Below are 16334 nucleotides of genomic sequence, written 5' to 3'. Positions count from 1 at the left end.
GAGAGCCTGAGGAAGAGATGGGAAGTGGGAGAGAAGCAGAATAGTTTGGCTGGGGGAGGCTCCTGGAAACAGCAGGCGCGCAGTAATATCCACTGTCTGAGGTACCAACGGAAGAGCCGCCTGCTGCAGTGACAGCCCTGCAGCCCTCCAGGCGGCTGGAACCCAGCCATTATGCTGCGCTGCACCCCTCTGACCCCAGCCCTTGCGAGAGTCAGTGCCACAGCCAGAGTCAGGAATCTGCCCCCCAACCCTCAGCTAGAACTCAGGTCCATTCAGGTGATTCCCTTGGGGGAAGAGTCCTCAGAATAAATAACATCGGCGACAGCCATTCCTTCCCGGGGTAAAATGTCCATGGTTCAGTCCTGAGAATGAAAAGGCCGCTGAACCAGCAGTATGTGGTCCAGACCAGGCCATTCTCTGCCACCTAGCACCCAGTCTTCTTTGCATTGGGTCTCAGGACCAATTTGGCAGAGCAGGTAGGAAGCGAAGAAATCTGCAGAAGACATGTCATAGATGGAGAAACTTAATTTGCCCACGTTTACACAGCCACGGGGTGGGGACTGGAAGCTGGTCGGCAGAGTCCCAATGGTCCCGGGACCACAGCCTCTTGGTCTAGGCACCCGGCTTCAGGACTTGCGAGTGGGGCAGTGGGTGGTGATAGGATACCAGAAGCCGGAATCCAAGAACTAGGGAGCCCCACGGGGCTGAGTTCCCTTCCAGTTTGGCCCTCAGAAAAGAAGAAAATGAAGTCAAGAAGAGGTGAGGGAAGAACACAAACGGGTGACAAACGTGCTTGGGGGTGACTCATCATGAACAGGCATAAATCCTTGGGCGGGGGCTAGGATTCTTCTCTCCCCCCTGACGGCATGATGACCCCAGCCTAGAAATATCCATGCCGCGCCCCAGTCTGCGGTGTTTGCTTCCCTGGCCGAGTTAGGACTTTATTGCTCCCTACCTTTGGTGTGACTTTGGTCAAATACCTCCTCTCTCTGAACTTCAATTTTCTCCTTGGGAAATGAGAACAGTAATGTTAACTTAACTCGCTTAACTCAAGGGTGGGTGTCTGGATCAAAGATCAGGATGTGACTGTTTTGTAAACTCTAAAGCGATTAACATAGGTGAAGCATTAGTGTGCTTCCAGGCTGTAAATCCACACGTTTACAATGGGTGAATGAAGTCTCCGAAGGTAGCCAGACAAACTCTCAGGTTGTACCCTTGTAAGGAATAATTGGATTACAAGGGGAAGGAAACGAAACGGTGTCGTCCGTCCTAATTTTAGTTATTCCCATATTTCCAAATAGGCAACTAAATTCTGAAGCTTCAGATAATTCCCCTCCTCCAAATCCCAATTCTCAAATCAGCCTTCCCGAGCCTTGCCCTTATTGCGAAATCTTTCTAGCCCATTCCAGAACCTTGGAGTCTCATCCTCTCGGGGGGTGCTGGCGAGCCCCACTCCTCCAGTCTCTGCTCTGTGTCCTGCCCCTGCGGCTCTGCAGGAGTCTGGGGTCGCGGTCAGGTCAGGCGCCGAGCCGGCAGGGGGCGCGGTCCACTCGAGGCCACCGCTCCCGAGGTCCGGGGTTCGGGCCATACGCGTGGTACCTCCCGCTGACTGCTGCAGTTCCGTGCCAGCAGGCCTCACAGTCTGGGTTGCATAGGTCCTGAGTAAGGACCCCAAGAGGTTGTACCGGCCCTACTTCTCCCTGGTTTATGTTCTGAAGATTTAGGCTTGTGGTAGTTCCTGAACCAATCTCTGGAGCTCATCTCTGAGCCCTCTGGGCATGAGGGACCCTCACCGCAATCCCACATCCTCGGGCTGCAATGCGCGCGCCCGAATGCAGAGGCCCGCGCGCGCCCGAGGGAAGAATGGGAGGGCGCGAGGGCAGCCCAAGCCCCGCCCCCTCTGCTCTTATAAAGCTGAGGCACCGGAGCCGGACACTCAGTGGTTTCTTGGTGACACTAGCCGGAACAGCTCGAGCCTTGCCACCTCTGGTTTCTCACCGCGGCTTGGACGGTGGGGTTTTGCCAGTGCCAGAGCGACGTCTCAGACTGTCACCTCCCAGACCTTGGCAGATCACCCCCTCAGCAGGTAGGCGCCACAGGCGGGGCGGGTTAGCGGGGGTGGGGGGGGGTGGGAGGGCGGGTAGTGGGGGGAGGGACTTTAGAGTGCTGGAAACTGGGAGTGCTGGGTGAGGGGTACAACCCATTTTGGAAGGTCCTTCGCGGGTTGCGTCTTATATCCTGGGTCCAGCCGTGCACACAGCTGGAACTGCAGAGACCCACTCCCTTCTACTCCGCCAGCCAAATAACGAGAAGTTGGGCAGGGAACCTCTGGGAGCCTGGCGCTAGGTAAAGGCCTCCTCTGAGGGGCCCGTCACCCGCCCGGCGGGTGCAAATGCAGCTGGCGCCTCTCTGCGCCCGGGCGAGATAAGCGTCTGAGCCAGGCAGAGCGCGGGCTGAGCCTGCCCGAGCGGGGGGCCCCCACACGTCCTCCGTGCCCCGCCCGGGCCGTGCTACAGGCGGAGTGCTCACGCTCGGCCCCTCTCTCCTTCCAGGGTTTGCACATCGCCGCCGGCATGAAGCTGGTTCCCGTCGCCCTCATGTACCTGGGCTCCCTGGCCTTCTTGGGCGCGGACACTGCTCGGCTCGACGTGGCGTCAGAGTTCCGAAAGAAGTGAGTCGCAAGCAGCTCCCTCCTCAGTCCTTGTACCTGGGAGACAAGGGAAACTGGCTGTCGGTCCCGAGGGGTTAGAAGTGAACGGGAGCCCGTCTGGACCGGGACCTCGCCTGGACGCACGCGAATCGAGTCTATTTGTGTTTTCTAGATGGAATAAGTGGGCTCTAAGTCGTGGCAAGAGGGAACTTCGGGTGTCCAGCAGCTACCCCACAGGGCTCACTTACGTGAAGGCCGGGCCAACCCAGACTCTCATTCGGCCCCAGGACGTGAAGGTCGCCACTCACAACCCCCAGGCCAGGTAACTATGCCCTGCGCCGAAGCGGGGTGGGCAAGGGGGAACTCTCCTCCACTACCCTGGCCCTGGGGATCTAAAGGGCTGTCTGGCAGTTCAGACCGCGGTAGCAGTTTCCCGTTCCCTCTGGTCCTTGAATGGCTCCGATTCCTGGTGGCTGAGGCCAAAGCCCTGCTTGATGGGGGTCTCATGTTACCTTCCTTCCCTTCCCCAGCAGTCTGGACGCCGCCCGCGTCCGAGTCAAGCGCTACCGCCAGAGCATGAACAACTTCCAGGGCCTGCGGAGCTTCGGCTGCCGCTTCGGAACGTGCACGGTGCAGAAACTGGCGCACCAAATCTACCAGTTCACGGACAAGGACAAGGACGGCGTCGCCCCCAGGAGCAAGATTAGCCCCCAGGGCTACGGCCGCCGGCGCCGGCGCTCCCTGCCCGAGACTGGCCCCAACTGGACTCTGTCCCTGGAGCCACAGGCACGCGCGGTTCCGGCCTCCTCCCGGGTGCATCAGGTGCTCGACACCCTCCTTAAGATTTAGGCGCCTGTGGCAGCAGCGAACAGGCGCGCGTATGCATCCCGCTGGCTTCCCCTGGGGGCTGAGGGTTTCCCAGAACCGAGCTCCTCAGCCGACGGAGACCGGGCTGAGACAGCCCTGCAGAGACCAGGAGTCCGGTAGGCACCGTCCAGCGGCGAGCCCTGGCTCTGCAAGAGCCCCTTCTCCTCGGAGGCACCGTTCCCTTCCTCCCAATCGGGCCCAGGTGCCCCGTGGGGGCAGAAGAATGCGAGGGAGTGTCTGCCAGACTTACGGAGAGGAGAAAAATTGAGATACAGATGCTTGAGACCTCCCCCCCCCCGCCCCCCCCCCCCCCCCCCCGCTCCACCCAGGCCAGGGGCAGGGGTCTGAGTCCCTGCCGTGCCTACCCACAAACTGATTTCTCACGGGGGACTGTCACCCCACCGGGGCGCAAGCCTCACTATTACTTGAACTTTCCAAAACCTAGCGAGGAAAAGTGCAATGCGTGTTATATATATAGAGGTAACTATCAATATTTAAGTTCGTTGCTGTCAAGATTTTTTTTGTAACTTCAGATATAGAGATATTTTTGTACGTTATATATTGTATTAAGGGCATTTTAAAGCAATTGCATTGCCCCCCTCCCCACTTATTTTAATACGTGAATGTCTGAGCGAGATGGAACATTGCTGCGTGGAATGTGTGAGAGCGTGTGCGTGCAAGACTGATTACCTCTTGTGGAAGAAGGAAGCACCGTGTCTCTGTATATCTATTACATAAAATGGGTGATATGCGAAATAGCAAATCAATAAACTATCTCGATGCTGATTAATTCTCGGCTGACGAGTCTTGGGAGAGACGTTTCCCCTGGTCCTGGCGCGTCCGGGAGCCGCCTAGAGTGGGAAGGTGGCACGGCTGCTCCAGCGCGAGCCGGCCGTGTCCGCGCGCGGGCGGAGCTGTCCCGTGCGCTGCTCTCCTTGTGCTGCGCGCAGAGCGCCTGTCCTGCGAGCGGGTCCGGGCTTCGCGAAGGCTCCTCAAGTCGCAGCCTCGCGTGGCGGCCGGGCCGGGTTAGGTAGGATGAGCCCTAGCGCAGAGGGGAGACTCGACTCTCTGCGTTGCGCAACAGAGTCCCAGATTTTATGGAGTTTCTCGCGGAACCCCGTGCGAAAAAGAAAACGCACCTCGGAGAGTTAGGGTGGTCTCCGAGGTCTTCTAAGTGAGGAGTTGTCCCGGGCTGCCGCGGTGTAAAAGTTAGAAGCTACTCCAGCAAAATGTTCGCACTGCTCCGGGAATCCGGCAGCCACGCCAGTAACCCCAATCTTCTGCCGGCCTGGTGCCCCAGCCAGCCGGCGGGCTCATCAGCGAGGCTGTGGCGCCCCCAGCCGGCAGCCGGGGTACGACCCGAGGGCCGTCAGGCGGTACGTGCGGTTTAATAAGTCCTCCTACGTGGGAGTCAGCACACAGCCCTAATGAGAGAGGAAAGAAAAAAACAGTTTGCAGATGCCAACCAGGGCCGGCCCCCCCCAGACCTGCACGGCGGCTCCCTGTTTTGGGACCGTGACTCAGCGCCCACACGCTGCGCAGCGTGCAGCTGCTGGCCGGAGGCGGGCGGGACGGACGTGCCGCCGGAATCGTGCGCCTCTGACGGCCTGAGACCTTCATTGTTCCGCCTTCTCTTGCCGCTCTCCTCTTCCTTCCTCCTCCCCAAGTTTTTTCATTTTTTTCTCCACTTCTCTCCAGGCTGCCTTTTGCTCCCTCCTTCCTTCCTCCGCCTAGCTTTATCATCTTAGAAGGTTGACCCGCGTTTCGGTGATAGAAGGTGGACCTAAGCCTCAGTGAGTGACTAGAAGGTCAGAGGACCTGGGAACAGGACAGAAGGGGAGGATAAGAGGAAGCACCCCTGATTTTGAGTTCCCTGCCCCATTTGTCTCATCCGACGTGCTGGGAACCCAGGATGGAGATCAACTGCTTGTCCTTTTCAGCAAGTGTCCCTAGCCTTTCCACTTCAAAGCATGGCTGAAATGTTGATGTTTGTAGGTGATCTCAGAAACCTTACTGGTGGAGAAAAATCTGAGTTTGGAGAATGGAAATGTTTCCAGCAGCCTGCCTTTTCCTGGACCTTTTACACCCTTTTCTTTTTTTCTTCTTCTTTTTTTTTTTTTTTGCCTTTTTCTTCTTCTTCCTGTTTTTTTTTTTTTTTTCTTTTTTTGGTTTGTTGTTTCAATTTTTTATTTAAATTCCAGTTAGTTAACATACAGTGTAATGTTGGTTTCAGGAGTAGAATTTAGTGTTTCATCACTTACATATAACACCCAGTGCTCATCACAGCAAGTGCCTGCCTTAATGCCCATCACCCATTTAGCCCATCCCCCACACCTGCTACCCTGGGGGCCAGGGATAGTTACTTTCAGAAAAAAACCTGTATATACAGTAGCAAAAGAGATCAGTCCTAGGTCTGGGGTCCATATTAATAGTGTCAGTATTCATACAGTTCATTGTCCTATTTTATCTTAATTTTGTGAGGTTCATCAAAATTGAGAAGGTTACAAATGCAGCAACTGACCATCCTTGTCATCAAGGTTCTTTTAATAAAAATTCAGAGAGAACTCTGTGCCAGTCATTGTAAAAGGTACAGGGCATGTATGAATGAAGGAGTGACTAAAAATTCCAGCCATGGAATTTCTGTGTCAGTGAGTGGTTCTGGGTGGTCTGAAGGGGCTATAGAAGCTGCAGAGAGTAGCAAACACTTCGGCCTCACAGACAGTGGCTCAGGATTAAATACCCTTTTCCTTGAACCAAGGTTTGTCCTACAGCCACAGAACCCTCCAGCCAAACCTCACCCTGGCAGGACTTCAGGCAGGAGACAAAGCTGCCAAAGGCAGGTTGGACACTAGCTTAGGGCTGTTCTGAGCAGGGAATGAGCATCTAGCCTTTAGCCCAAGGAGTCTTATGACTCCCTTAAGGGAATCCAAGGCAATGAAGGAGATGGTTCAGCTCAGAGACGAACAAGGCAGCTGCTCGGCTGGAGTCCTTCACTACTGAAAACTTTGTGACTGGAGATGTGTCTGAACAGACAGAAGACCCTCCTATGACCAGTGTGGTACAAGTTCAGAATTGACTGAAGGTCACCATCAACCCCTGGGACCTTCTCTGTGAGCCATTCAACCTACCTTCTGGATTTTTTTCATAAGGTGTTGAAGCTTGTCAGGATAAGGCCTCCTAATGCCAAGAACACATCATTTATCAACAGTGATGAGTCATTTGTGAGCTGATTCGACATGTCCTCAGCTGAGTAGTCACAACTTTTATCTTTAGCTACTGTTGCTGGCTGTGGGAATGGTACCATCCACTTGTAATCAGACGAAGGATACTGGGCAATTTCTTGAGAAGCCAAACACCTTGGCTGAACAGGAGTGGAAGGGAGTTATGGGGGAGGATAGAAACGGATTCTTTTCTTAGCACCCGCTTTGTATCATATATTCTCCTAGCCACTTTGTACACCTGATCTCATTTAAGTCTTTTTTTTAAAGATTTTTTTAAAGGTTTATTTATTTTAGAGAGAGAGAGAGAGCACGAGCAGTGAAGGGACAGAGAAAGAGGGGTACAGAGGATCCAAAGTGGGCTCTTTGCTGACTGCAGACAGCCCGATGCAGAGCTCAAACTCACAAACCATGAGATTGTGACCTGAGCCAAAGTTGGATGCTTAACCGACTGAGCTACCCAGGCACCCCTATCTCATTTAATTCTTAGAGCAGCTTTCTAAAATAGATGTTATTATCTCTACTTGTAGATAAGAGAATTAAACCTCAGAGACACAAAGGAATTTAGCCACGGTCACACAGTGAGTAGTAAGTGCTAGAGTCTGAATTTGCACCCAAGTGCTATAGTCTATTTTAATGCTACAAATACATGGAGAGTAAGTGGGATAATTTTAACATTTGGATTTTCGGGCCAGGTGTCCCCAAATGTCCTCTAATATGAAGATGGCTTGGGTAGGTGATTTACACCTGTGGTTCTGGAAGATTTACATGAGGCTGGTAGGACTGGAAGGGAAAACGTCTTTAGTGGTATGCTCAGTGAGTGCAAAATAAATAAATGAAGTGAGTTTTAAAATTCTTGGTCCTAGTTTGAAGCAGGGGTTATAAATCAGGAATAGCTTTCCCCCCCCTGAGCTAAGCCACTGACCTCTTTGGTTTTAATTGCCAAATATAGTTAGAACATACCCTGAAGGCCTCAAGAGCTGGCTTCTGAGGGGAAGGCCTTCTGAGCTATTCCTGGCCAAACACAGTCCCACTCTGTAGGTCTTTAGTCGCCTGTAAGAACACCTGTGTCTACAAAGCTACAAATAGAGTTTCCACTCTTGAGGTGGAACCTTTTGTCTTTGGCAATTGTTGCCCAAGGCGGCTTTTCAGAGACTGTTGTAAGCTGACTGCTGTAAGTTGAAGCAGTCCTCAGCCTTTCCTCCTCCTCAGCCAAGGAGAAGGCCTTGTTATCCTGGGTCCTATGGAGGTTTCTGCCAAAGCTGGGTTGGAGGCTTGATCTCTATTTGCATGGGACGAAGGGTGAGGCTAGATAGCTATCTGGTGGTCCCACTGATCTTATTCCAGAGCTATTTTGGAACATTCTGGAAAAACAATAAAATGACTGTGATCACACAGGTGGCTGAATTTAGTAGATTATTGTGCATTTGTCCAATAGCAGGAAAGTACTTCTGAGTATTGAGTTTTTGAAACATAAAAAAAAAAAAAATGCCTTTTCCTTATTATACGATATTTATTCAGTGAAGAAAAAAGATTCACCTTTCATACCACTCCTAGAGATAGCTACTATTAATATCTTAGTATATACCCTTTTGGACATTTATATATATAATACATATACATTTATATACAAATTGAACTCAAGTGCAGGAAGCTGAATTAAACATATTCCTCAATTTTAAGCAAACTGTCATTACCAGTCTATTCTGGGCTTCTCTCTTGTTTTATTTTAATTATTTAATTTTTTCTCCTTTAATATCCATACCCCTTTCCATTTCCTTCATAGGAACCCTCTTTAACATATCTTTATGATGATTTATATTCCCTCTCTCTTTCTCCATATATATATGTATATATACTTTAAAAAAATTTTTTTTAACATTTATTTATTTTTGAGAGACAGAGAGAGACAGAGCATGAGCAGGGGAGGGGGAGAGAGAGATAGAGAGAGGGAGACGTAGAATCCGAAGTAGGCTCCAGGCTCTGAGCTGTTAGCACAGAGCTTGACACGGGACTAGAACTCATGAACTGCGAGACCATGACCTGAGCTGAAGTCGGACGCTTGACCGACTGAGCCATCCAGGCACCCCTGTATATATATATATATATATATATATATATATATATATATATATATTCTTGATCCTTTTATTCTGTTGGAGTGTTTGTTTTTTCCTGTTGACTTGAAATACTACCTAATGATTAAGAATATTAAAGTCCATCGTGTTCGCACATTCCTTTTTTTCCTTTTTGTGGAGTGTGCTTTTTTTGCCATACAAAACTTATAGATATTTATGTAATCAAAGTTACCAATCTTTCCCTTTATAATTTTTGTCTTTTAAAAAATGTTTATTTACTTTTGAGAGAGAGAGAGAGAGCACAAGTGGGGAAGGGGCAGAGAGAGAGGGAGACAAAGAATCTCAAGCAGGCTCCAGGCTCTGAGCTGTCAGCACAGAGCCCAACATGGGGCTCAAATCCATGAAATCATGACCTAAACAGAAGTCAGATGCTTAAGTGACTGAGATACCAAGACACCCCTATAATTTCTGTTTTTCTTGGTTTCCTTAGGGTCTTTCTGTGTATTTTAGAATATTTGCCTATTTTTCTTTTAACACTTTTTAAAAATGTATTTATTTTTATTTTTTTAGAGAGAGCATGAGCTTTCTTTTATTTTTAATTATTTTAATTTAATTTAATTAAAAAAATTTTTTAAAATGTTTATTTATTTTTGACAGAGACAGAGTGTGAACGGGGGAGGGGCAGAGAGAGAGGGAGACACAGAATCTAAAGCAGGCTCCAGGCTCTAAACTGTCAGTACAGAGCCCGATGTGGGGCTCGAACCCAGGGTCTACAGGATCATGACCTGAGCTGAAGCTGGTCACTTAACTGACAGAACCACCCAGTCACACCTATTTTATTTTAGATAGAGCATGTGGCGCAAATCAGGGAAAGGGGCAGAGGGAGAGAGAAAGAATCTTAAGCAGGCTTAAGCATGCTGAGTGTAGACCTTAACACAGGGCTTGATCCCGCCCGTGACACTGGGATCATGGACCTGAACCGAAATCAAGAGTAGGGTGCCCAACCGACTGAGCCACCCATATGCCTCTCTTCTAACACTTTTGTAATTTCATTTTGTATTTTTAATATTTTTATGCAACTGGAATTTATTTTGGTGTCTGATGTGAGGTAGGGATTTAACTCGATTTCTTTTCTCCCAAATCGTTGGCCAGTTGCCTAGTACATATACTAAGTAGTACGCATTTTCTGCAGGATTTGAGAGGTTTCCTTTTGCATATACTACAGAGGTTTTCAAGCTGTGTTCTATAGAGCCACAGGATTTTCCTGAGTTATTTCTGTAGATTCCTGGGGAGACAAAGAGGAAGCAAAAGAGCCAGATTCCTACTGCAGCTTCAGATGGAGCAGTCCTATTCTTTTTTTGTTTTATATGTTGGGGCTCTATGTCAGATTTTATTTGAAGAGAGTTCATCTGCCTGCAAGTCAGTAATATAATAAATTCTTTTTTTTTTTTTTTTTTTTAGTTTTCATTTTAATTCCAGTTAGTTAACACAGTGTTCTATTAGTTTCAGGTGTATAATATAGTGGTTCGACAATTCCACACATCATCCTGTGCTCATCACAAGTGCACTTCTTAATCCCCATCACCTATTTAACCAATCCCCCCACTCCCTAAATTCTTAAACACTAAATACTTGAATTTGCTTCTGGTCCTTTTATTCTCTTCTATTGCTCAGTCCATCTCTCCCTGTGTTAGTTTTACAATTAAAAAAATTATTATGCAATTTTTCAAGCATACACAAAAAATAGAGATAATAACATGAACTTCCACATGCCTATTGTCAAAATCTAATACTTATCAGGGGCACCTGGATGGTTGGGTTAGTGGAGCATACAACTCTTGATCTTGCGGTGGTGAGTTCAAACCCCACACTGGGTGTAGAGTTTACTTAAAAATAAAATAAAAATTGGGGCTCCTAAGTGCTCGTCGGTTGAACGTCTGACTCTTGATTTTGACTTGGGTCGTGATCCCAGGTTCGTGGGATCAAGCTGTGCATCAGGCTTTGCACTGAGCATGAAACCTGCTTAAGATTCTTTCTGTCTCCCTCTGCCACTCTCTCCAGCTTGCACACACTCTCTCTCTCTTTTTCTATCTCTTTAAAATAAAATAAACATATAAACTAACACTTATCAAGAATTTGCCACGCTTAATTCATCTATCCCAATTTTGTTTTGTTTTTTGTTTCTTGCCAAAGAACCTGGTTTTCTTTTCCTTCCTTCCATCCTTCCTTCTTTACTCTCCTGTCTACTGTCCAGACACTATATCATTTCACCCCCACACACACTTCTATATACATCTGTTTAAAAAAAAAAAATCTTTCTTACATAACCAAATGCTATTGTCGCACTTAACATTAACAGTAATTTTGTGGTATCATCTCATACCCATTCCATAATCAAATTTGCCTTACTGCCTCAAAAATGTCTTTTGACAGTGGTTATTTCAAAACAGACTCCAAATAAGAATGTCGTATCTCTAAAGTTTCTTTTAATCTTGAGCAACCCCTCTCCCTTTTGTTTTCATGCCATCGACTTGTTGAAGAAAACAATGTTTTCATAATTCACATTTAGAACTTTTATTATTAAGGGGTGCCTGGGTGGTTCAGTCGGTTAAGCATCTGACTTTGGCTCAGATGATCTCATGGCTTGTGAGTTCAAGCCCTGGGTTGGTCTCTGTGCTGACATCTCAGAGCCTGGAGCCTGCTTCAGATTCTTTGTCTCCCTCTCTCTTCCCCTCCCCCACTCACGCTCTGTCTCTCTCTCAAAAGTAAATACACATTTAAAAATTAAAAAAAAAAAAAAGAACTTTTATTATCAAGATAAATCTTGATTCTCCATTTCCCTGTGCTTGTGTAAACTCAGCCAGAACATCCTGGCCTGCTCACTTGTCAGGGTCGGGTGGGGCCCTGGAGTGGTCAATGTTGTAGTATTTCTTACAGAGACAGAGTATCTTGAACTGTTAATCTTTGTGCTTTTCTTTGCTACACTTTTTCCACTTGACCTTTTCCCTAGTAAATCAGAGGCATTGCCTGGAAGAGAATTAGGATTGGTACAACCGGAATGCAAAGAGAAAGAAACAGTCAGAATAAAACAGTCAATGTTCAGTTTTCTGACTTTTAAAATAGCCTCTTGAAGCCCACATCATGAACAATAGTTTTGAAAGCCAAAGCCTTTAATTTGCAGAGAACCAGGTTTTGTTGAGAGAAGAAAAAGCCCTTGAGAATCAAAAGGAAGGCCCGGAAGCCTGAGGGATCGGGTTTTGCCCTAAGGACATATTGGAAACAGTCTAGAGAGAGTGCCAGACTAAGCCCTTTCACCCAAGCATCCTCTGGCCTGGGGGAGGGCTGGTACCTAGGAGGCTGGAGGGAGGCCTGGGGAAAAGCCCCACCATGAAGAGGACAGCACCCTCCAGAGACTGCCGCCAGTCAGCCACAGGAAGCCTGTGGAGGCTGATCAATGCCTGGAGCTCATCCGCCTTTTGAGTGAGTCCCACTGTTGCTGCGCTGAAGAGCCTCATTAGCTGTGTTTTTGTTTGGTTGGTTGGGTTTTTTTGTGTTTTGTTTTTTGTTTTTTGTTTTGTTTTTTTTTTTACCACTGCAGGGCAGGTGCAGGTGGGGGTGTGGGGGGAGAAGTATCTTTCATCATCAGCCACACTCAGGTGGCCCAGCAGAAGTGATGCTTGCCTGTGCCCACGGTCATTGTTGAGCTCCATCTTGGTTGCTCTGTGTGGTAGAAGACATTATGAAGTCACCCCCAGCTTCTTAGACCAAAGGGTGGGCACTTTACACCAAATGGGTGCCGGAGATATAGGGTGAGTCACCCACCTCTGTATTTGGGTGGGACCGGACACTGAAAGACTCAGTGCATTATATTCTCAAGTCACACGTGGGACAGGATCTCCCAGCCTACTTTCACTCTTGTGCTCTAGTTTTTGTCTGAATTGGATGGGTTTGTTTCTCCTGTTAAAGCAGTGATCTTTAACCTCTTCTGCCCGTTAAAATCACCTGGAGGAGGGGTGCCTGGCTGGCTCAGTTGGTGGAGAGTAGGTGACTCTTGGTCTCAGGGTTGTGAGTTTGAGCCCCATGTTGGGTGTAGAAATTACTTAAAAATAAAATATTTAAAAATAAATTGAAATAAAATAAAATAAAATCACTTGGAAGAGGTTAAAAAAAAAAAAAATACTGACCCCAAGCCCTGATGAGGGACTAGAAGGCAAGCTGAGGGCCAAGCACAAGCTAGCAACCCCCCACCTTGCCCACCCCCACCACCAAGGTAGGATATGTATAATATTCTCAGGGGCTCCTGGCTGCCCAAGAACAAAGGAAAGGACAGAAAACAAATGGTTAAACTGATACGATTACCAAAAAAAGGGCAATCTTATCGATAGCCTAAAGTCCAGGAACTCTCTACTGTCTTTTCTGTTTGTTTGTTTGTTTATTATTTATTTTTGAGAGTGAGAGAGACAAAGCATGAGCAGGGGGGTGGGCAGAGAGAGAGGGAGAGACAGAATCCGAAGCAGTCTCCAGCTCTGTGCTGTCAGCACAGAGTGCTATGCAGGGTTCAAACCCACAAACTGTGATATCGTGACCTGAGCCAAAGTCTGATGCTTAACCAACTGAGCCACCCAGGTGCCCCATCCCTACTGTCTTAATGTTAATGCTCTGCTAGAGGGAAAAGCAACCTTAGTTTAACAATAGCTAGGCCTCCAGTAATCTGTAAATTCTCTTTAGCATATGGAAATTCCTTTAAGAAACATCTTGACTTTACCTCCCCCAACTCCTTAGTATGTAACCAGTCACTCTTCACAACCCCAGTGCAGCTCTTTCTTGCCATGGGTCCCATCCCCCCGTGCTTTAATAAAATCACCTTTTTGCACCAAAGATGACTTCAATAATTCTTTCTTGGCCATTGGCTCCAAACCCCACCATCACCCCGAAACTTCATCAGGCCCCATCCCAAACCAGTTGAACTAGGTTCTCTGTGGGGCATAATGCCATTGTGTGATTTTGAGTAAAATTTTATCTTTGTGAGACCACTTAACTTTATTCAGTCCAGATGTTATCGCTCTTAAGCTATTTCAAAAATGTACCCCAGTGATTATAACAGACTGATACCAATAGTTAGTTTGCTTATTTAGTTTTTTAGTTGTTAGTTTTAGATTTAGGGTTGTATCCAGTAACACAGCCAGAAATAGAAGGGTTAACTGCAGCCAGCAGGGACAGGTGTTTGGCAAGAACACCAGCCGCAGGTGACGGGAAGAAGGCCAGCCCAGGACGAGGTAACAGACAACAGATGGTTTTGCTATAAGGAACTGGCATCAAGGAGGAACAGTAGGAAGTAACGAGGCATCATGAATGGCAGAGAACACAGCAATAGGCATTATAGGAGCAGAAGATAGGCAGGCCTCAGGGATGTCCAACTATAGAAGACAGAGAGAGGACAATGCTTGTGACAGCTTGTCATGGGCTGGATTGTGTTTCCCCTCCCCAAATGCATATGTTGTAGTCTTACCCTTCAGAACCTTAGGATGTGACTGTAATTTGAAGATAAGGCCTTTAAAGAGATAATTAAAGAAAAATGAGGTCTTGTGTGTGGGCCTTAATCGAGTATGACTGGTGTCCTTATACAAAAAGGAGATTAGGACACAGACAACAAGTAGACTGAAGTATGACCATGTGAGGGCACAGTGAGAAGGCAGCCATCTGCAAGCCAAGAGGAAGGCCTCAGAAGAAACCAAACTAGTTTACACCTTGATCTTGGACTTATAGCCTCCAGGACTGCGAGAGAAAACGTCAATTGTTTAAGCCACCCAATTTATGGCATTTTTGTTACGGCAGCTCTAACTATTGTCAGAGGGATCAGCGAGAACAGGGCAGGGCTTTAGTCCTGGAGATAGGATATCATGTCTGATACCAGGCATACAACAAGGGTCAAGGAACCAGCACTGGGTCACTGATTAAAGGCAAGCAGGATGTCATTCAATCAATCAATCAATCAATCAGTCAATCAGCAATCTTTTTTTAAGCTCCTACTCTGTTGTGGGCCCTGTTCCAGGCACTGGATATACTGCTGTCGCAGTGGTCCAGATGAGACATGATGTTGACTTGGATTAGGAGGGTAGCAGTGAATGAGCAAATTGGACACTGAAACAATCCCAACATGGAAGTGATGCTCCTTTAAGACTTCCTGAGCAGGCATATACCTACCTACAGAGGGTTTTAAATGACTTCATTTTCAGAGAGAAGGAGCTGTGGGAGCAGGGAAGAGGCAGGTTACTTATAACTAATCCAGGTAAATGATTTGTCTCATTGGGAGAAAGTAAAGTTTCAGTTTACATGAAGTTTTCACTGGCACCTAGGTTAACAAATGTGGACGTTTCCCCTGAATGTCTCCATCTCATGTTCCTTAGTCTAACACATGAGTTTCCAACTTTATCTTAACTTTATTAGTTTTCCTAAAACATCAAAGTTTCTTTCCCAGCCCATGTTTCAGTGGAAAACTCAAGCGTTTCCAGGCAATAACTCCATCATCTGTGCCACTGTAGACAATCATCAGATAAACTTCCGTAATTCATACCACATCTGCTCTCCCAGCTCTGTATGACCTGGAGCATAAAAAACAATCCTCCAAATATTTTTTTTTCCCAAAATAAGCATTCATTCCGAATTTCCCCCACCAATTTTCTATTAAATGAGAGAAAAATTGTCAACACTGAATCATCCAACTTTTATTAAAAGCTGGGAAGTCTTTCAAAGCTTTCAGAGTAAACTGTTCTGTTAAACATGACAAGTAGATAATGGGAAATAGTTGCATCTATATGGTTCTTGTTGATATCTTTGCAAATTCTGGTAACTGGGGACCGCCTGAATATAGGCATTCTTCTCTACTTTATCACTGTGGAGGAACTCTTTCCTCACCCCATTATTTGAAAAATTAAAGTGATGTGAGAGCCCAAACTGATTTGTACTCTGGCCTTGTTTCATTCAGCAGGCAGCATGGGGGAAGAATAAAGGACATAGGCTTTGAAGTCAGGCAGCCTTGAGTTTGTACATGGATTCTTCCTCCACCTAGCCCTGTAATTTTGGGCAAATCCCTTAACCTGAGTCTCCATTTCATTAGCTATAAAGTGGGGATAATAATATTTACGTACCTTATAGGCTTGTTGTGAGGACAACGTATATGACAGCTTCAGCTCTGTGCCTGGCAGTGTAGTAAATGCTCATTAAATGGCAGCTGTTTTTAATAGTAACAACCAAGGATGCTCCGATCAAAAAAAAAAAAAAAAAAAAAAAACACCTGCTCTTTCCCCATGCTACAACCCAAAGCTGAAACAATGGTTGTACCACTTCACCTTGGATTAATAATCATCTTTAAAATGAGGAGATGAAATCAATGACATCTCAGTTTCCTCCCTTACACAACATTCTAAGATCTTATACTCAGTGAGAAAGGAGCAGTGAAGAGCAGAAGGAATTAAACTATCTTCTCTGATCAGTTGCTCTGGAGGGTCAAGCTTTGCTTCA

At 47.0% G+C, this 16334-nt stretch overlaps 1 protein-coding gene across 3 annotated transcripts; it reads left to right on the top strand.

Annotated features, from left to right (window-relative positions):
• Nucleotides 1-516: 516 nt before the first annotated feature.
• On the top strand, nucleotides 517-4307 carry ADM (adrenomedullin). 3 transcript variants are annotated; one of them, XM_060606005.3, is made up of 4 exons: nucleotides 517-2086; nucleotides 2553-2671; nucleotides 2823-2972; nucleotides 3184-4307. In XM_060606005.3, the coding sequence occupies exons 2-4, from the start codon at nucleotides 2574-2576 to the stop codon at nucleotides 3497-3499; spliced, it is 564 nt and encodes a 187-aa protein (XP_060461988.2). In that variant the 5' UTR covers nucleotides 517-2086; nucleotides 2553-2573; the 3' UTR covers nucleotides 3500-4307. The 3 variants fall into 3 exon arrangements, with proteins under 3 accessions (XP_060461988.2, XP_060461986.2, XP_060461987.2); XM_060606003.3 differs by having other exon boundaries at nucleotides 906-2086; nucleotides 3181-4307; XM_060606004.3 differs by lacking the exon at nucleotides 517-2086 and adding an exon at nucleotides 2162-2346 and having other exon boundaries at nucleotides 3181-4307.
• The last annotated feature ends 12027 nt before the right edge of the window (nucleotides 4308-16334 follow it).

The sequence above is a fragment of the Panthera onca genome, chromosome D1 (genome assembly GCF_046562875.1).
Source record: "Panthera onca isolate mPanOnc1 chromosome D1, mPanOnc1 haplotype 2, whole genome shotgun sequence".
NCBI lineage: Eukaryota > Metazoa > Chordata > Mammalia > Carnivora > Felidae > Panthera > Panthera onca.
The sequence above is the reverse complement of the archived record's forward strand: the minus strand, read 5'-3'. Positions and strand labels throughout refer to the sequence as shown.